The 27,197-nt window shown below is 37.1% G+C and overlaps 1 protein-coding gene across 5 annotated transcripts in view; it reads left to right on the top strand.

Moving 5' to 3' along the window:
- DDAH1 (dimethylarginine dimethylaminohydrolase 1) overlaps positions 1–27,197 on the top strand; it is a 137,985-nt gene that overhangs the window by 72,550 nt on the left and 38,238 nt on the right. For all 5 annotated transcript variants that reach the window (XM_025912439.2, XM_025912438.2, XM_025912440.2 and 2 more), the window contains one exon: positions 25,609–25,708. In XM_025912439.2, coding sequence (XP_025768224.1) covers positions 25,609–25,708 — 100 coding nt within the window. The remainder of the gene's footprint in view (positions 1–25,608; positions 25,709–27,197) is intronic.

Genomic DNA, 27,197 nt, shown 5'->3' with positions numbered 1-27,197 from the left:
ATTTGCTGTTTTTAGATAAGCCTTCTAGAGCAGAATGCAATCCTCTTCCCATTAGGTTACTAGAAATTTTTATTAATAGAAACATGCTAAGCACATAAACAAAGTTAAGATTTGCATGTGGCATACACAGGGGAAAGTTTATGAAGGAGGAGCTATAAGGAAAAAATACCAAAGAACTCCCTCTTAATAGCTTATTCCTCCCCTATCATTTTACCTTTTAATAGGGGAGGTTTTCTTCACCCTTATTTTCTTTAACCCTTTCTGGTTTTCAAAATCTGATACCTACCCATATGTATTGAACAAAATCATTTTTCACTTATGTCCTTTTTAAATTACAATATGCAAAATATGGCTGAAATAATAGGATGAAGTCCAGTTAAGTCACCTGTAAAAATCAGCCTAAATTACTTTATTATCTCATATTCATGCTGAAAACTTTCTTCATATGACACATGTTTAGTATTCACTTTAGATACATTTTCAAAATGTTCGGCTATCAGAATAAGAAGTCAAATACAAAAACTGTATCACAGTTTATACTACATATTTTCCAGTTTTTCATGTGAGTAGACTTCAAATATTAATAAGAGGAAGAGAGGTTGTTAACTTATTTGGGAAGCCAGATATTCAATTCTCAGATTACTCAAAGGTCTTATTGTACATGGGTGTGTATGTATCATGTATGTATGTTGGCAAGGAGGGAGTTATGTTTTGCTTTGGGAAAGAACCGTTTAGGGAAAAGCTGGCAGACACTGTAAATAGCTATGATTTAAAATTTTTTCTTATCAGTTGAAAAATACCTGGGCCACTAACTGTGCATTGTTTGGAAACTTGTAAAAATGTGCCCACCTAGATAATGTCACAGAGGGCTATGGTCCCCACTCTTGTCTTCCGATGCCAAGCCACATGTATTCTGTAATCTTGGTTTTGTTAGATGACAGATGCTTCCTCCTTTCATGCCACAAAAAGTGAAATTCCAGCTAATATGAAAACTTTATAAATGAAGTCTGGTAATTGTACTTGAGTCTAAGAAGACAATTTAAATTTATATGTATATATAATTAATTATGTATTAATTATTTTCAAACTGTTTAAGTAGAAACTATTTTACATTAGTAGTCTTAACATTGACTTTTTGTCTTAAAAAATTTTTACTGAGTCAGGAATCTTGTTATAGTGTAAACATGGGCCTTGGGTCCTAAGTCCTGCTTTTGCCTCTATGACTGAGAAAAGTTAATTAAACCTAATGGAACTTAGTCCCTTGATCTGTATGACTGCTAAGACCTCTTCTGATTTTAATAGTCCATGATTCTATAAGTTATATGATGTGCTAGTTTCTTTCCATTTAATTCTCCAGTTCAGAAATTTATCACACATATATCTGCATCTAGCTTTGACATCTATTAGGTGATCTATTAGGTGATCAATAAATATTTATTAAAGTAATGGTATGTGTATTTTGCTGTTTCTGGTGGGTTGTGAAATTACTGTAATTTCACAGCTTTTTATATCGGGCTGTTACTCATCTTTATTTTTGCTGAATGATATTATTGCTGCTTTAACATTTACTTACTCTCTACCATAGTTTTGTGCATGATGTAGAGTTATTTTTATGTGTTTCAGAGAGGAAGCTGGAGGAAAAACTCTTTCACTACACCTAATCTTAGTCAACCTAAAAAGATAGATACAAATACTATCATAATCGTAAAATAATCCAGAAAGTAAAGTTTACTTTTATTCAGCTTGACTTTACCAGTGAGGAAAACAAAAAACAAAACAAAACAAAAACATTCTGTTACTGGCCAGTTGCCCTATGGAAAGAAATTGGAAATACCCATCCTTTCTTCTGAGGCTCTTAGATGGATATACTGAATAGAAAAAAAAAAATACTACAGGATATAAATTGTTTCCTGTTTAATATAAGAGTTTTTAAATTAAAACATTTGTTCCCTTAACTTTGATTTTTTTTTCTATCATAGATTTCAATCAGTCTTTAAATGAGGGATAAACTATTTAACTCAGTCATCAGATAGTACACATAGTGTATTCGTTCTTTAAAAATGCCTAGTTCTATGGGATATATATTCAGCTTCATATATTTTCATTATTTAACACTAACACCACAGTGGCTTAATATCCCATTTGTAATGCAGAGAGAGTTAATGAGTTATGCTAGTAAAAAGCAAACTTTAAAGCATTTAATACATTTCATATTATTATTTGTTCTGAGAGACTAACTCAAGATTTATAGGGTTCAATTTTGAACCTCAGAATAAATAAAGAGAAGGGAAGCCAAAACTTCCCTGGTGTTGAGGAAAAACCCTTGCTTTCTAACTTCCTATGAATGGCAGTATTGTTCCCCACAGTATAGGGGAGCCGGGACCTTGCCATTCCATACTAAGGCTTGTTTTTATTTTTAAGGAATGTCGGAAAATTGTGGAAATGAATGTTTTTTCTTTTTCTTCTTTCCTTAATACCTCATGGATCCTGACCTTTTCCTTTAAACTGGTTTAGTATGTGTTTCCTTTAAAACTGGTCACTGACCCAAAAATAAGTTTTTCTTTTTCCATGATCTTCTCTAAAGAATTCTGTTAATAGCACACTAAACTGGATTACAAACTTACTGAATAAGTGCTTTGAATTCTGGGCAACCTTGGAATAAAGGGCACAGAAAGAGTAATACTGCATAAAACAAAATTGAGCAAGTTAGTATAAAGGAAGGGAATGCAACTGTATGGTTGATGTGATCAACATCTTCTAGTAGGTTTATTAGCAATTTAATGGAATATGGTTATTCAAGCATAATAATAGCCTCAGTTGAAATGTCTGCTCTGCTCTTTTTCCCATACACTTTGGAATGAGTCGAATGTGACAGTTGAGCTTTCAACAAGCTTCATGAATTTTAAATCCTTTTGAGTCATAAAATGGGTTACATGGCATGTAGTCAGTGTGGACAAGGAGTTGGCAGCCTCGCTGTGTGTTATGGGATATCAGGTGTCTTCAACATACTGAGGACCTGGGTTCACTAGGTGCATTCAGAGGTCTGCTCTGCATATCCACAAAGAACAGAGGACCTCTTTCTGTACAACATTTAATAATTAATTATTTTGCAATTGTAAAGTTACTTTCCCAGCAATTGATTCAAGACTTAAACTTCATGTCATCACAGAAGAAAATCTTTACTACTGTCTCAGAACAAATTATTTTGGGGCAGCTAAATATTTCTATGTTTGTTTCCTTCTCCTGTCTGATTCATGTATATTTAAAGAAGAAAACCTCTGTGAATTGTGACATGGATTTGTACCCTCAAATTTTAACACATATCCTAATTGGTCCTAAAGTTATTCTCAATTTCTGTTACCACTGTAAAAATTTTTACCACTGTAAAAATCTGATTCTTTGCTTAGGGATAAAAGTATTGAAATAATTTGAAATCCAATACAGGGAGCTTTACTATTTGTATCTGGAGCTACCTTACAACAAAAGTCTGTTTTCCGAAGATAATTTTTCAGGAAGTCCATTTTAAAGCAATCTCAATTTGAAGTGTGAGTTCATTTTTAAACTACCTTATAACAGTGCCCCATATTTTATTTAAATGTGGCATGTGGGTTCTTCTAGTGTAATTTTATAATAGCATGAGGAAAAAAACAATTTCCTTAACAATTTCCGATAGGAAATTTTGGAAGTTTATGTGACAGATTATTAGTAGTGGTATCTATACATAGTGTTGGGATTACAAGAATTTTTAATGGTTTTATTTTTACTGATCTGTAATTTCTAATTTTTTCTGCATAGAATGTGTGGGATGGGATGTACTACCTTTTTCATCTTGAGTCTAGGGAGAGTGGGTTTTACAGAGACCACTCAGAGTTGATAGATATTCCCTGTATTTGGGAAATGCCCTGGGCACTGGTCTTGGAGATCTGAAGAGCAAGAAACTCAGTGACTAACGGCTTAGATACGGAGCCAAGAAATTGCTGCTTTGTTGGGCACAGATACACTGCCAGAGTTTGTGGAAGTGTTTTCATGGACTAGAAATGTAGGAGCTAAAGCTAGGCTGGGGCTGTTTCAAGTCCAGTCCAAAGGTATAGATAGCTTGGTATACCAAGCAAGGTAGCCCCACAGTGAGAGCCTGAATGGAGCAAACCACCAGTGAACTAGGGGTTGGTAACTCAGGCAAAAAAGACTTCTGAAATGCGGCTACAAGTGGTCTGCTCTTCCTTACCCAGAGTCACATTAGTACTTGAATGTTTAGAATAGTAGAAAGCATGCATTGACAAGCCATGTCCTCTATGCATAGATCTGCCTTGGCATCTGCCTCGGGAGTGATTACTACAGTTGTAGATAGGTAGACAGAGTTTTAGGCATTCAGCTTTTTCCACCAGTGACAACAATCATTATCCACTGACCAAGCAGGGCCCTAAATCATTTTTGCGTATTTCCTTTTAGCCTTTGTTAACAATCATACTTATAAAAAAAATGTTGCAATCTAGTTTTTTGCATAGTCTTCTAACTGCTAAATTTATCCATGTTCTTATTCTTAGAAGTATCTCTTCGTTTCTCCCTGGGTATTTATAAGGATATGCTTCATTCAGTTCATTGCACAAATTCTAAATGACATTAGTCACTAAAGACACAGTATGTGAAATTACGCTCTTAAGATCTGAAAGAGTTAATCTACTTTTCAGAGTTCCTGAGGTACTATCTGAGAGAAGCTGAAGCAACAAGAAAATCTGGCTAACTATATAATGTCAACAAGAAATACTTAAGGAGTATATTTGCATAATACTAAAATACATTTAGCTTTGCGTTTAGCGTAAACATTACTGTGTTCACTTGGTATTTACTTCAAGATCTGAGTGTCAACTTATGTGATACTAAATTTAGTTCAGATACATTCGAAAACTTTACAAACTATACCCACTATTAAACAAAGTGGTTTTTGCCAACAGATTGTGTGCTTTGTTAGACTATAAGCTTTGTACATTTTATAATAAGCACATTCCTGTTGTGAAATGGAATGCGTCTGATCCATAATAAATCTAGTTGAGAGACAATGGAACTTAGCCAGCTCAGCCCTGGTTCAAGGAAAAAGACAATAAATAGGGGTAATGACATTTATGAGAATCTAATTTCATCATGCACTGCCTCATAAGAAGAGAATCTAGATGGCATTAAGGTTATTGTACTTTGAGAATTACTCAAAACCAGATACAAAGTGCCTTCCATCTTATAGAAGGGACTAGTAGCTATTCCTCAGATAAATGTTTTATTTAAAAGTTAGTTAATACTCAGTGATAATTGGAAACATAAATAAACTTTTTCTTAAAAAAAAGAAAATCATAAGGATAAGAATTCTACCATATTTTTCCCTAAAACAATTTGGGAAAGGCAAAACTCACCAGCTAGACAATAATTAGTTTTCCTTGGTAAAACGTTGACTGGAATGTTTCTATTAGGAAAATATTATCAAACTGTTCCAGTCTCAGTCCAGCCAAGGATGCCCAGATTTGATAACAGAGAAGAAAAATTATTCACTATTTTTGTTACCACTATGTTAAAATTTGGACAGCTGTCAAAAACAAGAACAGTTTCTTGAAACTAGCCATTTTGTACAACTATGGTTGGAAATAAGCCTTTACTTAATATTCATAAGCATACAAATATTCAGCTGGTGGTTTTTCAGTAACACATTTTAAATAAGCTCTAGGAGAAGCAAATGTTTGAACATATGACAAAGGGTGAATATTTACAAAATCACTTGCCATGCTCCAGCCAGGAATCAGAAGGCAACTTCTCAGAATGAATTACTATGTCCTCTACTAACAATGACTGGAGCCTGTCACAGCCATTGCTAATGAAGGCTTCAATCAAAACACATAAAATAGTCTAAGACTAGGAAGGAAAAAAGAAAAGCAGTATTCCCAAAAAAATCATCCCAGCATTCCAAAAACCATCCTGAATGTTGTGTTCAAACACTGGGCAATGTGGTACAGTTAAAAAAGCACCAGCTTTGTACCAGTTGTGAAGAAAATTAGTTTCAATTGGTAAAAAATTAGTAAGTACAATACTTTTAAAAGGTATTCAGCCTTATTCATTTTTAGCACATACAACAGTCATTTAGAATATACTAATGGTTTCTAAATTATATCAAACCAGATACAAATCACTTGAATAATTGAATAAGAGTATTTTAATTAGCACAGCAAGCATCCATTTAGTCCTATAGTTGCTTTGGTATGAATTATTTTGGACTAATTGATCTAAAATGTGTTTGAAAGTTGTTCTTCCTATAGCCTTGCTAACTCTATTTGCTTAATGAACTTCACCCTGTCGCCTGTTCAAAGTGATCACAATTCCAAAATTGATGGTTTCTGAAAGAATGAAATCTTATACCACTGTTGTTTTATAGCTTCCACAAAATTGAATCTAACAAAAAACATACCGATGTTTAACAAGTATAGCACTTGAAGCCTTAACATACATTACATCCAGAAAGTTCATTTCAATCCACATGTGTTCCAGACCCTTTATCCTGGTGGTATCTGTGCAGTCATAATGTATGTGCATTAAATAGTCTTTTCCTGCCAAAGGGGGATTATTCCTTCCATTGCTGCAAACAGCCACCATATTGTGCAACAGCAATGGCTCAAAAATATCTCCAAGAGTCTGTTTCTTGGAATACAGTTGTTAAGAGGAATTGTCAAGGCCAGATTTCTCACATCACTTCCTGCAGAACATAGTTTGAGATAGTTCTAATTTCCTTTGGTTTAAATACTGTTTTTATGTCTTACTTCCAGTTCTGACTACCCTCCCAGAAGTCTAGATTAATATAGTCAAATGTGTTGATCTCTCCATATCTAGAATATCTGGAAGATATTTCAGAATCAACTTAGCTAAAACAGAACTCATATTTTCTCCCTAGATTTGTTCCTTTCCTCTGACTTTACTGTATCAGAAATTAGTACCATCATCCACCCAATTGCTCAAGACAAAAATCTAAATAATTTTTGATTTTTTTTTTGCTTCACTCCCATATCTAATCTATCAGCAAGTCCTGTCACCTCTCCTTCAAAACACATTCCAAATTCTTCCCATTTTTTTTTTGTCTCCACTATCATCACCTTGTCCAAGCCACCATTATATTTTGCTTAGACTACTACAAATGCCTCTCAGCTAAATTCTCTGCTTCCATTCTTGCCTTCCAATACATTTTCCACAAAGCAGCTAGCCAGAATTATCTTTGTAAATTAGATTATGCCACTTTCCTCCTTCAAATGTCCAGTGGCTTCTAATAACACTTAAAATTCTAATCCTTTATGCTAGTTTACTAAGTTTGGTATGGTCTGTTCCCTGCCTACATCCCCAGTGTTATCTACCACCTTGCTGTATTAGTTTTCTAGAGTTGCCATAACAAAGTACCACCCGGTGGCTTAAATAATAGAAATTTATTTTCTCACAATTCTGGAGCCTAGAAATCTGAGATCAAGGTATGGGCCAGGTTGTTTCTCCTGAGGACTCTCTCTTTGAGTTGCAGATAGCTACCTTCTCCCTATGTTTTTACATAGTGTCACCTTTGTACCTGTATACTTCCTAATCTCTTTTTATAAGGATACCAGTCATTGGATTAGGACCCACACTAATGGCCTCATTTTAACTTAATTACCTCTTTCAAGGCCTTAATACAATCACATTCTGAGATACTGGGGGTAAAGACTTTAACATATGAATGGCAAGGGGTGGGGGGGAGAGAGTTCATCTCATAACACTTGTCCTATCCATTTAGCTCCATACTGACTATCTTTCTGTTCCTTGAACAAATTAAGCCTGTTCCTATCTTAAGACTTGCACTGGCTCTTGTTAGAAAATTCTTCTCCCTGATGGCAACAGTGTTGGTCCTCTTGGTCGACACATACATGTCACATGTTCAGAAAGGCTATTCCTGAGCTCCCAATCTAGCCCATTCATTTTACAGGCATACTTCAGAGATGTGGCACGTTCAGCTTCACATCACAATACAGTAAGCCAATTGAATTTTTTGGTTTCCCAGTGCATATAAAAGTTATGTTTATATTATACTGTAGTCTAATAAGTGTGTGATACCATTATGTGTAAAAAATATGCATACTTTAATTGAAAAATATATTATTGCTAAGAAAAAACTGCTAGCCATCATCTGTGCTTTCAGTGGGTCATAGTCTTTTTGCTGGAGGAAGATCTTGCCTCCATGTTGATGGCTGCTGACTGATCAGGGTGATGGTTGCTGAAGGTTAGGATAGCTGTGGTAATTTCTCAAAATAAGACAGAAATGAAGTTTGCAGCATTGATCGTCTCCTCCTTTCACCAACAATTTCTCTGAGCATGTGATGCTGTTTGATAGCATTTTATGGACAGTAGAACTTTCAAAATTGGAATCTATCCTCTCAAACCCTGTGTCTGCTTTATCAACTAAGTGTATGTAATATTCTAAATCCTCTGTTGTCATTTCAACAATCTTCACAGTATCTTCACCAGAAGTAGATTCCATCTCAAGAAACCACTTTCTTTGCTCATCCATAAGAAACAACTCCTCATCCGTACAAGTTTTGTCATGAGATTGCAGCCATTCAGTCACATCTTCAGGCTCCACTTCTAATTCTAGTTCTCTTGCTATTTCCACCACATCCACCACCATTACTGAAATCTTTAGCCCCTCAAAGTTATCAATGAGAGTTGAAACCAACATCTTCCAAATTCCTGTTAATATTGATATTTTTACCCTTTTCCACGAATCACAATGTTCTTAATGGCATTTAAAGTAGTTAATCCTTTCAGAACGTTTTCAATATATTTTGAAAACCTATTTTGAAAATATATTTTGATCCCATCAGAGGGCTCACTATCTTTGGCACCTGTAGCCTTACAAAATGTATTTTTTAAATAATAAGACTTGAAAGTCGAAGTTATTTGTGGATCCATGAACTGCAGAATGGATGTTGTGTTTCGCAAGCATGAAAACCATATTAACCAATTTGACAATAAGTTATATTAAAAAAATAATAAAATTTTAAAAAATGTTTCTTCACTTTTGAAAAAGAAAAAAAAAACCATATTAATCTCATTGTCCATCTCCATCAGAGCTCCTGGGTGAACAGGTGCATTGTTAATAAGCAATATTTTTTTTAAAAGAGTCTTTTTTTCTGAGCAGTAGATCTTAGTAGTGGGTTTAAAATATTCAGTAAGTCATGTCTTAAACAGATGTGCCATCATCCAGGCTTTATTGTTCCATTTATAGAGCATGGGCAGAGTATATTTAGCATAATTCTTACGAGCCCTAAAATCTTCAGAATGGTACATGTAACTGGCTTCAACTTCAAGTTATCAGCTGCATTGGCCCCTAATAAGACAGCCTCTCCTTTGAAGCTTTGAAGCCAGGCATTGACTTCTCTAGCTAAGAAAGTCCTAGCTGACATCTTTTTCCAGTAAGCTATTTCATCTGCACTGAAAATCTGTTGTTTGGTGTAGCCACCTTCATTAATTATCTTAGCTGGACCTTCTGGATAACTTACTGCAGCTTCTACATCAGCACTTGCTGCTTCATCTTGCACTTTTATGTTATGGGGAAGCCTTCTTTCCATAAACCTCATGAACCCACCTCTGCTGGCTTCAGACTTTCCTCCTCCAGCTTTCTCACCTCTCCTAGCCTTCAGGGAATTGAAGAGAGTTGGGGCCTTGCTCTGGATTAGGCTTTGGCTTAAGGGAATGTTGTGGCTGGTTTGATCTTCCATCCAAACCACTGAAACTCTCCATATCAACAATAAGGCTGTTTTGCTTTCCTTTCATTTGTGTTCACTGGAGTAGCACTTTTAATTTCCTTCAAGAAATTTTTCTTTGCATTCACAACTTGGCTAACTGGGTGGTACAACAGGCCTAGCTTTCTGCCTCTCTTGGCTTTAGACATGCCTTCCTCACTAAGCTTAATCATTTCTACCTTTCGATTTAAAGTGAGATGTGTGATTCTGCCTTTCACTTGAACACTTAGAGACCCTTGTAGAGTTATTGATTGGTCTGATTTCAGTATTGTTGTGTCTCAGGGAATAGGGAGGCCTGAGGAGAAGAAGAGAAATGGGGAAACAGCTGGTCAGTGGAACAGTCAGAACACACAGAACATTTATTAAGTTCACCATCATATATGGTGCGTTTCATGGCTTCCCAAAACAATTACAGTAGTGACATCAAAGATCACTGATCATAGATTACAGTAACAAATATAATAATTATGAAAAATTTTGAAGTATTATAGGAATTACAAAAATGTGACACAGAGACACAAAATGAACAAATGTTCTTGGTAAAACAGCACTGATAGACTTGCTCGATGCAGGGTTGCCACAAGCCTTCAATTTATAAAAAAATGGAATAGAAGTGAAGCAAAATAAACTACCATAAAAAGGGGTATGCCTGTATATCACATTCCCTGAATTCTCTGCCTAGTACCTACTACTACTACTTAATATTTTTTCCTATTTATTATTTATGATCTCTTCATATCCCCACCAGAATATACACAAACATCTTCTCTCTTCACTGATGTGTTTCTAGGACCTAGAATAGTGCCAGATGTGTTAAAAATGTTGAATCAATATTATTGAATGACCAGAAAAATGAATGAAATTATTAGAGAAGGTGAAGAGAAGAGTGGCAGTTCAGTTAGTGATTATTGTGACAAATAGACCAAGGATGGTTTTCTCACTTGGGGGTCTTTAGAAATAAGATGAATCTGCTTACCCTTGAAATGTTGTAAGAGCTGTCTAGAAGAGGTCACCTCACCTTCCTACTATGCCTTAGCTAGACAAAGTGGATATTTTTAAAGGAAGCATAAGTTTATTATAACATTTCTAGAAATTATGTGTAACTTGCAGAGTTTTTCAGCTACTCATTACTAAACATATGGAGAGTCTATTGTGGCCAGATCTTTTGTTAGTAGAGTGCCCTGGGAAACATGGCAGCACACAGAAGGCATATGTAACCCAGCCAGGGCCTGCAGTTGGTGTGGGCCCAAGGGTCTCTTGGAAGGCTTCTAAGGCAGCTTAATACCTACAAGGTATTAATTGTGTTCTGGACATACAAAATATTTGTCACGGTTTACCCCTGTTTGCCTTTATAAATGGCAGCTTGCAGCTTCTCTGAATTTACAAAAAATTATGGGCCCTTCAAGCTCTATGTCTGGTGCTTATTTTGAATGGTGTGCACAGCAACTTTTTATGGTTCTTGACTTTTGGGAAAATTTCTTTAAAATTTTAGAACCTTGTCAGTTCCCTAGTTTTTAACATACTAGATTTTGCAAACCTTTTGGCAGCTGACACTTATTTTTATTTGGTATTTGGTGGTAAATCATATTTCTGTTTGTTCTCTGCAGATAGAATGTCAGTGGCTCTTAGACATTCAGTACATTATCATCAACAAGGAAATGGGCCACTTGAATTAGTGCATTATATGTCAGGAGAGTGACAAGACCAGCGGAGCTTCTGCCTTGTTTTTCATTTTAAAAGTTAAATGTTGCTTTCAGGCTTCTTCTGGGAAACTCTCATGTTGGCATCTTTATCAAGGGGCCTCTGGTGTGTGTGTGTGTGTGTGTGTGTGTGTGTGTGTGTGTGTGTGTGTTTGAGTTTTGGGGTTTTTTTTTCTTTTAGCATAGTTGACACACATGTTATATTAGTTTCAGGTGTACAACTCAGTCATTTGACAAGTTTATACATTATGCTATATCCACCACAAGTATAGTTACCATCTGTCCCATTACGTCCCTGTTAGTGTCATTGACTCTTCCTTTCATTCCCATGACGTACTCATTCTATAACTCAAGGTCTGTATCTCCCTCTTCCTTTCATCCATTTTGCCCCATCCTGCCATCTTCCTTACCTCTGGCAACCGTCGATTTTTTTCTCTGTATTTATAGTTCTGATTCTGCTTTTTGTTTATTCAATTTTTTAGGTTTCGTTTATGAGTGAGTGGAATCATACGGTATTTGTCATTTTCAGTCTGACCTATTTCACTTAGCGTAATTCTCTCTAGGTCCATCCATGCTGTTTCAAATGGCGCAGTCTCATCCTTTTTTATGGCATGTTTGATTTTGTGTGTGCACGCACACGTGCATACCACATTTTCCTTATCCATTCATCTATTGATGGATACTTAGGTGGCTTCTATGTCTAGGCTATTGTAAATAATGCTGCAATAAATGTAGATGTGCATATATCTTTTTGAGTTAGTGCTGTGATTTTCCCTGAGTAAATATCCATTAGTGGAATTATTGGATCATACGGTATTTCTATTTTTAATTTTTTGAGGAACCTCTATACTGTTTTCCACAGTGGCTTTACCCTTTTACATGCCCACCAGTAGTGCACAGGGTTCCTTTTTCCTCCACATCCTCACCGACATTTGTTTCTTGTCTTCTTGATTTTAGCCATTCTAACAGGTGTGAGGTGATATCTCATTGTGGTTTTGACTTGCCTATCTCTGATGATCAGTGATGTTGAGCATTTTTTCATGTGTCTGTTGGCCATCTGTATGTCTTCTTTAGAAAAATACCTATTCAGGTCCTCTGCTCATTTTTAATTTTTTTTTAATTTAAGTTTTTATTTAAATTCCAGTTAGTTAACATACAGTGTAATGTTAGTTTCAAATGTACTATATAGTGACTCAACACTTCCATACATCCTCTGATGCTCCTCACAAGTGCACTCCTAAATCCCCTTCACCTATTTAAACCAACTCCCCTCTGGTAACCATCAGTTTGTTCTCCATAGTTAAGAGTCTGTTTCTTAGTTTGCTTCTCTCGCTCGCTCGCTCGCTCGCTCTCTTTTTCCCTTTGTTCATTTGTTTTGTTTCTTAAATTCCGCGTACGATTGAAATCATATGATTTTTGTCTTTCTCTGACTGACTTTGTTTAGCATAATATTCTCTAGCTTCATCCACGTTGCTGCAAATGGCAAGATTTCATTTTTTATGGCTAATATTCCATTGTATATATACCACATCTTCTTTATCCATTCATCAATTGATGGATACTTGAGCTCTCTCCATAGTTTGGCTATTACTGTGTGTAGCCCTGTATCCCTTTGAGTTAGTATTTTTGTATTCTTTGGGTAAACACCTAGTAGCGCCATTGATGGATCATAGGGTAGTTCTATTTTTAACTTTCTGAAGAACCTCCATATTGTTTTCCAGAGTGGCTGCAATGGTACCCATTTTTTAGTAGAATTATTTGGTTCCTTGATGTTGAGTTGTATAAACTCTGCATATATTTTGGATATTGACCCCTTATCAGATATATCATTTGAAAATATCTTCTCCCATTCAGTAGGTTGTCTTTTTGTTTTGTCTGTGGTTTCCTTTGATGTGAAAAAGCTTTTTATTTTGGTGTAGTCCCAATAGTGTGTTTTTGCTTTTGTTTCCTTTGACTTAGAAGACCTATCTGGAAAAATATTGCTATGGCTTATGTCAAAGTTATTACTGTCTGTGTTCTCTTCTAGGATTTATATGGTTTCAGGTCTCATGTTTAGGCCTTTAATTCATTTGATTTTATTTTTGTGTATGGTGTTAAAAGTAATCCAGTTTCATTCTTGTATGTGCAGGTTTCCAGTTTCTGGGAGGGGCCTTTGAATATCTATAACTTTCCAGATAATGAGAGCACTCATTCCCAGTTTTCTTCAGAGATGTTTTGTTTTAAGATTTTGTACCCCCCTCCTTCTTTTATAAATGTTTTTATTTTTATTTTTGAGAAAGAGAGAGCATGTGGAGGGGCAGAGAGAGAGGGAGACACAGAATCTGAAGCAGGCTCCAGGCTCTGAGCTGTCAGCACAGAGCCCAATGCGGGGTTCAAACTTGTGAGCCACGAGACCATGACCTGGATTGAAGTCAGACGCTCAAGCGACTGAGCTACCCAGGAGCCCCATTGTTTTGTTTTTTGTTTTGTTTTGTTTTGTTTTGTTTTGTTTTAAGTAGGCTTCATGCCCAGTGTGGAGCCCAACATAGGGCTTGAACTCATGATCCTGAGATCACAAGTCGGATGCTTAACTAACTGAGCCACCTAGGCGCCCCTTCAGAGCTGTTTTTAATCTTTCCTGTGTACTCTGGCCCTATCAGTTTTCCTTCTGCATTTCTGCCAAACCTTTGTATTCACATGTCCTCCAGATCTGAGCACTGGTTCAGAGATGAGAGTGTCAGAACATCAATTTCCCACTCTGACATATGGAGCTATAACAATTATGCTTAATCTAAAGAATTGAGGCAGTATAATACTTCTTTTTGGCTTTAAAAGTTATTATTTACAATCTTCTTTCTTCTATAAACAGGATGGTCTTAGTGTCACTAATGGCATTTAGTCAAAATTCTTGTCAGCCACAATAGCAGTTATTATCAGTTAAGATAACACCTTACATATTGTGTAATTTATTGAATGGCAAGTCAGGTGTATTTCTAGAGAAAGAAAAACCCTCCATTTAACAGTTGTTTCTACATCAGAACTTAATGAATTTTAGTAATGTGGTCTATTGTTATGAACTCTTTGGATATTGCTTGTCAGGTTTGTTATATAAGTAAATGAATTGTTTTTAGCTGCAACTAACAGAGACTCAATTCAAAATTGATTAAGGAAATGAAGAATCTCATATGCCAAGAATTTCTGTGCTCCGGAGTTGGTTGATTCATCAGCTCAATAATGTCATCAAGGACCCAGGTTCTTTCCATCTTTCTGTCCTGTCATCCTTGATGACGGTTGGGCTCTCAGACTAGTACCAGTTCCACGTACCATATCCAGACAGACAGTATCCAAAGGAAGAAGTGAGATTATGTTTCTTTCTGTACCTCCCGGAACTGTCAACAGACTTCCTCTCAGTGGCCCAAATTAGGTCATGTGTACCAGTCCCTGGCAAGAGGGATGAAACTACCTTGACTGATTCAGACTAGGAGGGATATGTTATTATTGATATGAGATAATCCATGTAAAATCAGTTAGCACAATGCTTAGCACTTAGAAAGAACTTAATAAATTTTATATATTACTAATGATGATAAGTCTGTGGCATTAATATTGTAAAAGAGGGCCAGAGTTATGAGTGATTAAGAGGTAGATTCCTCAGCCATTGGGGTTACTGATTCTATGTTGAGGAGATAGAGAGAGGTGACCAGTACCATCTATGTGTAGTAGGTACACCTGGAAAGGCCATCTACAGTGCAGGGTTGTAGTTTAAGGCTCAGATCTTTAGAGAGAGCACAGACAAGGTCCCTACTCATAGGAAGAGATTGGGATAAGTTACTGCCACAGGACTCCAGGGAAAAAAACCAAAGTCACACCTGGGTTTATAGTCTAATGTGGAACAAGGTATAAAGAATGACTTAATGCTGAGCCTCAGAGGATTGGCCTGGAGCTTGTTAGATCCTCCTTTTTTAGATGACAGTTGATCCTGGTAGGGATGAACCCAAAGTTGAAGTTTCCTATCCTCCAAATGGTTAGTGTAAGAAAGTATGCAGAGGTTAGCAGCTAAGCAGGCCCTGATATGTGTTTTCTCATAAGAAAGGCATTATTGGCGCTCTACATAGTGTAATTATTATCGTTGTTGGCAGATAATTAGCAGCACCTTGGGTTACTAATAAACAAAAAAAACAAAAAAACATGAAGTATCATAAGTTAGTGTTGACACTCACACACCTTGTTTTTTAGATACAGCTTTTCCCACTGCAGCAGAATCCTTCTTTTGGCCTCTGAGGGTTTGCATCCTTCTCAGATTTTTTCATCTACTTTTGGGTTTCCCATGTCTTCCCACCGCCCTCCTCCCCATCCATATACTCAGCTTCTTGCTTCTGATTGAATTTGGTTAAAGTCTAGAATACATTATTCATGAATAACCATCTGGAATGTTTTCAGTAAACTATCTTGGAGGGAAATAAAATTGCAGTTAAAGTCACATTTATGAATGCCAGAAACTGTTTTGAGACTCCAACTCTTCGAAATGTAGAGCTGGAAATGACTTCATTTTTAAGCTGACCTGTACCCCCTCATCTTACAAGTATGGGAACCAAGATGCTAAATATTGTGGTTAATTTTTAGATCTTGTCACTAGAGATAAGCCAATAAGTTTAGAAGTCCATATCACAAGATAAACCAATAAGTTTAGAATTCCAAGAAATCAATGGTAAAAATGCAATGGATATTAATTGTCTTTGGGAAATGTTTCAAGAGATCTTATTCGTGTAACAGTTATAATTATCAAAGCTCAAAAAAAGGAAAATGAACTAGGTAGTTATAAAACTTTCACATATGTTGACCACAAATATCATGAGTTCCCAGAATAATCAAAGGATTAATGACATTTACTTGACTCTTCCTGATAACTTCTGAAGATTTTAATGCAGTGAATAATTTCCAGTTCTGTTGACCATATTCTTAGTATAGTAAGGCCTTAATTAATTTTTCATAAGTTAAAGTAAGCTGTTTGTGATCTGAGAATTATCCAGAAACCTGTTTGGTTTCTAAGGAAGAATTCCAGATGACCCACCAGCAGGAAAGATAACCATTATAAACATTTTTATTTCTTAGCTTAAACGTTACTTCCTCAAAGTGACCTTTCATGACCCCTGAATCATGTACCCTTCTTATTTCTCAAAGCACACTATTGTTTTCCTCCATAACCCTTATCATAATGTGTAAACTATATGTTGATTTCGGTGAATCTTTAATATCTGTTACCCTAAGGGCACTATATAGCAGGAGTCATGTCTATTTTTTGATCACCACTCATTACTGTCTATTGTGGTATCTAGCTCAGAGCAGATACTCAATATTTACTGAATGAATGAAACTGAGAATAAGACTGGGATGGCTCAAGGCACATTTTTGTTCTGCATTACTACTTAGGGTATATACTTCTGTCATTTTCATTTCTATGAGCATGTATTAGATTTGTAACTTTAAAAAAACAGTATTGCAACTTGATTTCTATATTTTAAAATCTAACTGTACAACATTTTAGTAAATATTGGATTAAGGAAGTTGGTGGATCTAAAACTTTAAACTCCGTTAAAACATTTTCTTTTTCTCGGGAATTTCTTAGGAACATCTTAAGAACTTTTGCATCTTATTCTGAATAAACAACTTAGAGATAAGTTCAACATTTTGCTTCTGACCAAAGGCCTTTATAGATAAATTTTTAAAGTAAAATGTTTAAATTAGGAACTTTCTGTATTAGTTTTCCATTGCTGTGTGACAGCTTACCATAAATATAACACTTAAAAGAACACCCACTGGGGTGCCTGGGTGGCTCAGTTGGTTAATCATCTGACTCTAGATTTCGGCTCAGGTCATAATCTCATGGTTTGTGAGTTCGAGCCCCACATCGGGCTCTGTGCTGATGGCATGGGGCCTGCTTGAGATTCTCTGTCTCCCTCTCTCTCTCTCTTCCCCTCCCCCACTCTCACTCTCTCGAAATAAACAAACATTTAAAAAAATAAAAATAAAAGAATACCCACTTATTATCTCTCAGATTTTGCAGATTGGAAGTCTGGGTGTGGCATACCTGGTTGTGGTTGTTGGCTGGGCTCTGTTCTCACCTGGAGCTTAGGTCTTCTTCCAAGCTCATTCAGGTTGTAGTCAGAATTCATTTCCTGTGGTTGTAGGATCAAGGTCCCTGTTTTTTTGCTGGCTGTTGACTACGGGTTTCTCTTAACTCCTAGAGGCAGCTCTGCGGGCATATCTCTAAAGGCAGTTCCCAACATGGCTGTTTGCTTTTTTTTCCAGACTAGTAGGACATCTCTCTGACTTCTTCCATCTCTGACCTCTAAACCCCCGTTTAAGGGCTCATCATATTAGGTCAGGCTCACCCAAGATAATCTCCCTTTTAATGAACTCAAATCAATGGATTAGAGACTCAGTTGCATCTGCAAAATAACTTTACCTGTGCTATAAAAATGTGCCTAATCATAGGAGTGATATCTCCTCACATTTATAGGTTCTTTTAACACCCAAAGGGAGAGATTTGCACATGGTATATACATCAGGCAGTGGCAGTCTTGGGTATTGTAGAATTCTTCCTCCATAGTTCCCAATGTGGTAAATTCTCAGAATCTTTCCCAGTTGATTGAATTGGTTTGAAATGTGTGTGGTGACTTGGTTTGGAGTGTATCTTCATGTCTCTGTGCTTTTGTAATCTCATTGTAATTAAAATGCTTTTGTTGACTGTCTGAAGATTTCTCTACAAATAACTCCTTCTCACAATCTGATCTAGGAATTGGAAAGATGAAGTAGGGGTTCTCAAAATTCATTAGTTTATATATATGCTTAGGAAAACAAAATTTAGGATAGGATCTTTGAACCAAACCTAAGTTCACATTGCTGCAATTTGTAGCCTGTCCCTCCTACCCCCGTTCCTCCAGCATGGCTGAGTTCACATTTTTGTTCATACAAATAGAGTGAACATAATCTGTTTTTTTTTAATGTTTAGTTGTTTATTTTGAGAGAGAAAGAGAGCAGGAGAGAGGCAGAGAAAGAGAGACAGAGAGACAGAGAATCCCAAACAGGCTCCACAATGCGGTGCTCAAACCTGTGAACCGTGAGATCATGACCTGAGCTGAAACCAAGAGTTGGACGCTTAACGGACTGAGCCACCCAGACACCCTGAACATAATCTGTTTTTTTTTTTAAATCTTTTCTTTTTTTTTTTTTTTTTGAAATTTTTAACGTTTATTTATTATTGAGAGACAGAGAGACAGAGCATGAGCATGGGAGGGGCAGAGAGAGGAGGAGATACAGAATCCGAAGCAGGCTTCAGGCTCTGAGCTGTCAGCACAGAGCCTGATGCGGGGCTCGAACTCACAAACTGCGAGATCGTGACCTGAGTCGAAGTCAGACACTTAACCAACTGAGCCACCCAGGCGCCCCCATAATCTGTTTTTAAGAGTATTATAAATGCTTACAATCTCTTCTAATATTTATTTTTGTCTGACTGCATAGTAGATATATAAATTATCTTGTTAGTGACAAGTTGTATAGGAGAGAAGAACACAAACTGCAGAGTAAAGTTCTCTAAGTTCATATCTCAGCTCTGCTGCTGTAAGACCTTGGTCAAGTCACCTACCGTGCTTCTGCTTCCTTGTCTCTAAAACAGATAATTCTTGTACAACTTTTATTGGGTTATGAGGGTTAGATTATTAAAGATGAATTCTTAAGATAGTGTCTGATACAGGAAGACTATACAAATGTTTGCTTTTATCATTGCTAAGTAAATTCCTCCTAAGAGTTTTGTCCTAAAATTATAGCAGAGGATTCCAATATGTTTTTATTTAGGAATTTTTCAGACGCAGTCATTTAGTATGTTATGCCTCTCTCTGATCTTTTTTTTTTTTTTTTTTTTTTTTTGTAGTTCTGGTTAGTTTTAGTAATTTAATTAGCACACGTGGGAAAGTTAAGGAATAAACCACTGAACAAACCTCAGGCATCCCAAAGTTGAAGGGTGGTAATTAATATGTAGGCTGTCATTGGTGAACATTTCCGATGTGGTTTATACATTCTGTTCATATTACTTAGTGTTTTAATTGTACTGCACCTTAGCATTCTAAGACCCTAGTATACAGAAATGTCACCCATCTCTGAAATGAAGAGGTCATGGAATCTGGATCCTCTTAAATAGGATCTTGTAATACCAAGTGGACTTGAGTGTACAAAGTTGGAAAACAGAAGGCATGAGCTTCATTTCTGATGTGGGCTGTGCTTTGTGTGGAGGCTTCGGGAAAATCATAATCACACAGTGCAGTGAATAGGAACACAAACAGGAGCGTGGGCTCGGAAAGCTTGACTCAGCAAGTCAGTCAACTTCCTTTAGCCTTAGTTTACTCATATGTAAAATGGGTATACTGATGCCTGCCCTTACTTCCTTTTCAAGTTATTGTGAGCATCACAACAAATATTTCATTTTATTATCACTATATATTCATAAGGTATATCTGCTCTGCTGGCTTGTTAACTTCCCAGGAACAGGGACTATGGTTTAGTGTTTAAATATTTGTAGCCAGGTTAAAAAAAAAAAAAAAAGTTGGCATCTACTAAAAGTTTGCTGAACTGAAATGTTGACTGAGAAAAGATATATAAAAGTATGATAGAGACTTGAAGTATTGTTATAAAATCAGCCAAATGTACACTAGTCCAAGTGGCCACAGGATCAAAGATGTGCTGATTGACAAAGAACATTAAAGTGGCATAAACAAATGGAATGTGACCTTTTGAGTGTGACCAGGGACAACACAGTGTAACTTTGATGTATCAACAAGTTTCAAGCCAGCTGTGCCTTGACATGATAGAGGCATCACATCAGCTTCTTGAGTGGCTTCCTCAGCATTATCTATGACTACCAACAAAGCTATGTTGCTGCTATTCAGCTCTTAAGAGCTAGATAAGAGTGTGAATAGGATGACAGTGTAATTTTAAAGCTCTTATAATACGATGAGTACTTGGAACATTGAAATGGGCACTGAAAACCTAGTGGTGATAGCACAGCTCCTAGCACATGGCAGATCTGGGGGGAACAGAGTTATGTTGGCCACAGACAAGCCAATGCCAGTGTCCTCATTCGTGGTCATAACATCTGGCACCCCACTGAGCAGAGCAGCTAAAGGAAAGCAGCTTGGCAGACAGGTCAGTGCAGACTCTTAATGGGACTGCAGCACAAAACTGTTCATCAGGCCTTGTGAGCACATTCACCACATCCAAATGGAAGATATGAAACATCAGAGTGGTCGTTGTTGAAAATAGGCAACAAAAGCAACTTTGGACAGGGCCAACGTGAAAATATTGGCATCTACGTAAAGAATACTGAACTAATGACAGTGCTCTTACAAGCTATTGGGAGTATAAATTCCCAATAAAATGTGTAAGGTTTTATAATTATTTTAGTATTTTGTATTTGGGGGAAATTTTGCAAGAAGAGTTGGGATCAAATGGTATATTTGTATCTTTTATTTCTTTTTGAAAGGTGGCCAGAATCCAAACCAAGCACTGAGTTAATTTAGGGCAAAACAATAACATCAGCAGCTACTGGTTTTGACCACAGTGTGCCAGGCAGTATATATTAGCTTATTTGTTACATAATTCCTGTTAGAGTGGAAGCACTATCCAATTTGCAGATTAGAAAACTGAGGCTCAGGAAGTATAATTCGTCCCAAGTTGCATACCTAATAAGTGGTAGAGCCTGAGTTCAAATCCCCAGTTCTTTCCATTCACCATGAGAACCCAAAAGGAGTAAGATGAGAAGACAGGAAGATGATGTAAACATGAAGGACACATGAGGGAACAGAAATGAGGGCCATGAAAGAAGGTAAGAGAGTAGAACACAAAGGGTAAGAAAAGGGACCAGGCATTGAGAAGGAGTGGGAGTTCTTTCGATTGAGTCGTTTAGAGTGGTCATGTCTTCAGGAACTGTCATCATTCTATATCATCTTGGCTGATGCCCCTTTGAGTCCTGTGGGGCAGCTTAGCAGACAGGTCCACTTACCGCCTTATCTAGTGCATCCAGCGGGGCGGTTTTAAAGCAGAGATTAGACAAGAAAGCTACCACATAGCCTGACAGCTTCCAGGAGCTGGAAAGAAATTAAACTGGAATGATTCAGATTTAAATGTGTCTTCAGTGTATGTGCTCTAACTTTACGTTGGCTTTGCAGAAAACACGTGTCATTTTAATTCACTGGAAAGCAGGTGGAATCTGTCATGGGGTGAAACATAAGAAATCTGTACAAATGTAAGAAAAAGCAACAGCTTCCTTTTGTGCGTCAGTTTCATAGTACAAGTATGTGTCACTCGGTCCACATAAGCTGATATTCACCAAAATAATAAAATTCGCATCTAATAGTCATTGAGCAATTATAGTGTGCCCAGTGCGTTACATGTATTTAATCATCAGGAGGAGCCTAGGGGATTGGTACTATTATGACCAACCACCCATTTTAAAGATGAGAAAACTGAGGCTCAAAAATTAAACAAGCTATCACTGGCTAATAAGTAGCTGAGCTGGGATTTGAATTGCAGGCCCTTGATCATAACGCTACACTATGAAGTGCCTGTGACTTGTGTCACCCCATGATGACATGAGTACTCCAAAAAAAGAGAGAGAGAAGGAAAGGGACGCAGAGAGGGCACTAAGAAAAGAAGGAGAAGATAATGACCTCAAAACTAGTACCAGCTTTGAGGAAGACATGTGGGTTGGATGGTTGGAAGCCGTAGAGGTGATCTGAACCTCTCTGTGGTCAGAGAAGGAATCTATAGCGAATCAAAGGGTAGGAGGAGCCAAAAGGGGGCAAGAAGAAATGGGAGTACAGGGGCGCCTGGGTGGCGCAGTCGGTTAAGCGTCCGACTTCAGCCAGGTCACGATCTCGCGGTCCGTGAGTTCGAGCCCCTCGTCAGGCTCTGGGCTGATGGCTCAGAGCCTGGAGCCTGTTTCCGATTCTGTGTCTCCCTCTCTCTGCCCCTCCCCCGTTCATGCTCTGTCTCTCTCTGTCCCAAAAATAAATAAACGTTGAAAAAAAAAAAAAAAGAAATGGGAGTACAAAGTAAAAGAATGAAACCAAGTACACGCAGAGTGTAAAGGGGAGGAAGAAAGTTCGTGTAAATCTTTGGAGTATGAAAATAACGTAGTTAGATTTTAAATTAAAGTTGTTTCTCTGATTTACCCTTTTATTTCCAATTTCATGGGTGAAAATGACCTATTCAGCTCAACCTTTAGAATTAATACTGTTTGTCTGACAGTTTCTCTCCACCCTGAGTAACACTAAGTTCCACCCTGCAAGGTTAGCATCTCAGTAAAAGGTGGGTGTGCTGTTTAGTTGGGTTTTTTTTTTTTTCCTCCTGAAAGTTAATTAAGTCAACATTAACCATGGCTATGTAACCACAGAATGGGCAGTTTCTTTGAAGGCTCATGGTTTGGATCTTTTCCTGCAAAACTTCCCACTTCTATAGCTATATTTAGTGTGCTAACTGCCTGAATAACTGGCTTGCTATGGGTCCCTGTGTCACGGCAATACTGGGCCTTGTTTGCCTCCAAGTTTGCTTTGTGGAACCATGATGCCAAGAGTTTGCAGTTTTCAGTCGACAGCCTCTGGGTTCAGCCTCTCGTTTCTTCTCCAGAAACTTCGCTGGAGTTAGCATTGCCGATTTGATGCCATATGGCTCTATGATTCTCAGAACCATTTACTTAACATTTAATAAATTTTTTAACTTGTCCATACCCTTAACTCTGAAAGTAATATGGTATCATCAATGTTTGTATCCTGACGACTTTGTTTATATAGATGTGACTGAATATTTAAGGAGAAAAAAATAAAGTACTGGCCTTGCGCAAAAGCCAGTTTTCTCATGTTGGTGCAGCTGTTTTAACTTTTAAGAAACCACAAGCATTTTATCCTCTAAAACTTTAATTTGAAAGACACAGGACTTTTAAAGAAATACAGTGTTTCTGAAACTGATATATATTAGCCTCCCTACTTCTGTTCTCTTTAAACTCTTAAGAATTGAATAAAGTTCCTGAGTTGATATTACATATACATTTTTCAGAAAAATACATGTAATTGCTGTATTCCTAGTAATCTTTGAAATGTTAAGTTATAGTAGAAGCAGTAGCATCATAAGAGAGACAAAATGTAACAATAGCTGCTTCATTCTCTTGACCTCTCTTCAAGCTCAGAGAATTTTCCATAGACCCAGAGGCAGATGCCAAAAGGAAACAGTTGTGTGTTTTCTTGGGTTCACTGTAGCCCAGCAAGCCCTGGTAATTGTTATTCGGCTTCTTTTTTTATGCTACAGCAATGATTCTCCTTCCTGTTACATAGAAAAACCTATTCTCCTGTTAAAAGAGAACACTAGATGTGTTTATTACAACATTAAGACCGTTTGTCCATGGAAATAATTTTTTATTGTTCTGAGTCACTCTGGTTTGTGGAATTTTTACATGAGTTCCAGCACAGGGATGAGATGATATATTTATTTTAATTTGTATCCTCTTTTTTTCTTGACTGCATGAATGTCAGGCTTGTTGTCAGAATATCCCCATATTTTTATTGCTTTAGAAGTTACACTGCTGTAGTTGTGTCTCCTAAATTCTTCATTGACAATTCACTCTGTGTCCTGGGCATGCTGAATTTTGGCAGGACTACCTGCTTCTCTCAGTGTCATGGGATCTCTTGTTTTTCCATTAGCCCCATTCATGTTGTCTCGACATATGTCTTTACCATGTCAAAGGTTATACAGACCTTCAGAAATACTTGAATTGTTTTGTTGAGGGGTGGCTGGGTGACTCAGCTGGTTAAGCATCCGACTCTTGATTTCAGCTCAAGTCATTATCTCACGGTTCATGGGTTCAAGCCCCAGGTCCGGCTCTGTGCTGACAGCAGGGAGCCTGCTTGGGATTCTCTGTCTCCCTCTCTCTCTGCCCTCCCCCACTCATTCTGTCTCTCTCTCTCTCTCTCTCTCTCTCTCTCTCAAAGAAGTAAACATTTTCTAAAAATTGTTGAGCAGCTGGAAAGACTTGAATTAAACTATGAACTTCAAAGGGCATTTGTTATGCCTTAATTTTTTTTCTTGCATTAAAATAAACCTCACTTAGAAGTATTCCCTAACTCAGCTCAGAATATCTCTGCTTTAAACTATACCCTGGAATCATAGAAAGCCCCTAAAATTCATTTTCAACTATTCTTTGGTTTGATTGCAATTATTGTATGTGTTAATCACCTCTAGGAACATAGGTTAAATTTAACTAACAGTTCAGATTTACAGAGTAGTCTTAGATGTTCTGACATTTTAGAAAATATTTGAATAGAAAATAATGACTATCCTGTGGGCTGAGATTTCAAGTTACTGGTTATTGTCATTAATATTTCTTCCATATATTACTCTGTGTGTATGCAATTCTGACTGACTTACTAACTGACTAACTGACTGACTTAAGATTTAAAATTAAATCTTGGGGGCGCCTGGGTGGCGCAGTCGGTTAAGCGTCCGACTTCAACCAGGTCACGATCTCACGGTCCGTGAGTTTGAGCCCCGCGTCGGGCTCTGGGCTGATGGCTCAGAGCCTGGAGCCTGTTTCCGATTCTGTGTCTCCCTCTCTCTCTGCCCCTCGCCCGTTCATGCTCTGTCTCTCTCTGTCCCAAAAATAAATAAACGTTGAAAAAAAAAATTTTTAAAAAAATAAAATAAAATTAAATTAAATTAAATCTTGTACTTTCTGGCAAGAATTTGAGGATTGGGTGTTGCCTTCTACCTTTTTTGACTCATATGTCCTAACTAGTCGGCCTCCAAAAGAAAAAGGGGCTATAATACTGATGTGAGCATAGACTAGACAGAGACAAATTGGACAATTTCTAATAGATAATTTCTTCTCTTACAATAATTTCTCTTACAATAGATAATTTCTTCTCTTTGGTCATGGCTGGTCCAAACTATACTACCTATATTCATATATTCGCAAGGGTTTATGTGTCTGAGTGTGTGCACATGGGAGCATGATTCAGCATTCATAAGTTTTAGGTGATTTGTTTTCTTGTCAGAAAATGGTAGAATATTAATCTGAATCACTTTATTTTCAACAGGTTGACATGATGAAAGAAGCGTTAGAAAAACTTCAGCTCAATCTAGTAGAGATGAAAGATGAAAACGCAACCTTAGATGGTGGAGATGTCTTATTCACAGGTATCCTAGTCCTTACTTTCTCCTATCCAAAACTATTTCTGATACCTGGCTTGTATTCACTTGTTTAACTATAGGTTTTTTTTAATTACCAAAGTAAAAATGCCAAATGCAGAGAAGCTGGAAAATACAGGAAAGCACAAAAGAGAAAAAAAAACAAAAATGACCTTTCATCCAACATTTGGGTGTATGTCCTTTTAGGACCTTTATATGCATGTAGTATTTGCATATTTTTTACAAAAATGTTATCAGGGTGTACCTATCACTTCATAGGTTGCATCTACTACATTCTACAGGGTGCATTGTTTTGCATTGTGATATAATATCTGGTTTGTATTTAAAAGATTCTTAATTCAAGATGTGTCATTTACACATAATTTTCTTCCTGGACAGCAAGATGAATTTAAGTAATTTTCAGTGTAAATTGATTTGGCTTCAGTGCCAGATGAATAATAGCAGAACTCAGCCAAGTATAAACAGCTAATACTATTATTGATCTAACTAGAATCAGTTTTTATAGTGGGTATAATATGGCTGCTAAAAAAAACAGTAATTGTAGCATTTAATCTTTCTAACTCTTTTATGATCGTATTATTGTTTTGGAAAAGTCATGTGCTAAAATTTGGATCCCCAGATTGATTCTACTTAAACTGACAATTTGTAACTTATAGTGAGAGTTTACTTTCACTTGAATGTCAGAGAATAAATACCTGTTTCACGGATGGATCCCTACCAGCAAGGACTGGTTCCTTGGGAATGTAGCCCAGGTGCCCCACTGAAAGCATGAAGTTTCTCAGAAGTCTAAGGTTTTAGCTGATATGAATTTTATATTGAACCCCTTGTATATAGGCAAAATATAGCCATCTTCATTTTAATGCAAAGATAATATTTTTGTATTATATTTTGATACAATGAATTTTCTTGGAGAAGAGGTATTTATCCTGTGACATTTAAGGAGTTCTTTGCTCAGTGTCACATACCTTTAGGTGGAGCCACTGTGTTGCTGAGCTCCAGGGGGCACCTTTCTCATCACAAGCTTATGCATAGTACCCCCTGGAGTTGTGCACTGCACAACCTGTGCTACCACTGCCTCTGGGGCATTGTATGTACACCCATTGAGCCATAAGAATACAGAAAAGGGGGTCAAGGAGGCCTATGCCACATTCTCAGCTCTGGCCATGTCTGAGCAGACTCAGGCATTCTTTCGAATCTGCCTAGTAAGTTCCCCTGAGAATATTCTTTGTGCCTCCCATTGACGGCACTTTCATTCTTTTTGGCAGCACAGAACAACAGCCTGTTTCTCTTAGAAAATAGGCTTTTGTGAGCAGCTAGATGTGTAAATCACACTTCTTGCAATAAAACTCTTCTTTACCAGAACACAGCCATATAATAAATAATGTGTAAGCAGGTACTGATAATATTTGAAGTATGCTTTAAAACAAGCTGTGCTCACAGCCACCTAGTTATCTCACCAGCTGAACTGAACAGATTC

This window comes from Puma concolor, chromosome C1 (genome assembly GCF_028749965.1).
Source record: "Puma concolor isolate L17-30 chromosome C1, mPumCon1.1.hap2, whole genome shotgun sequence".
Classification (NCBI taxonomy): Eukaryota; Metazoa; Chordata; class Mammalia; order Carnivora; family Felidae; genus Puma; species Puma concolor.
This window is presented reverse-complemented; position numbering and strand designations above follow the sequence as displayed.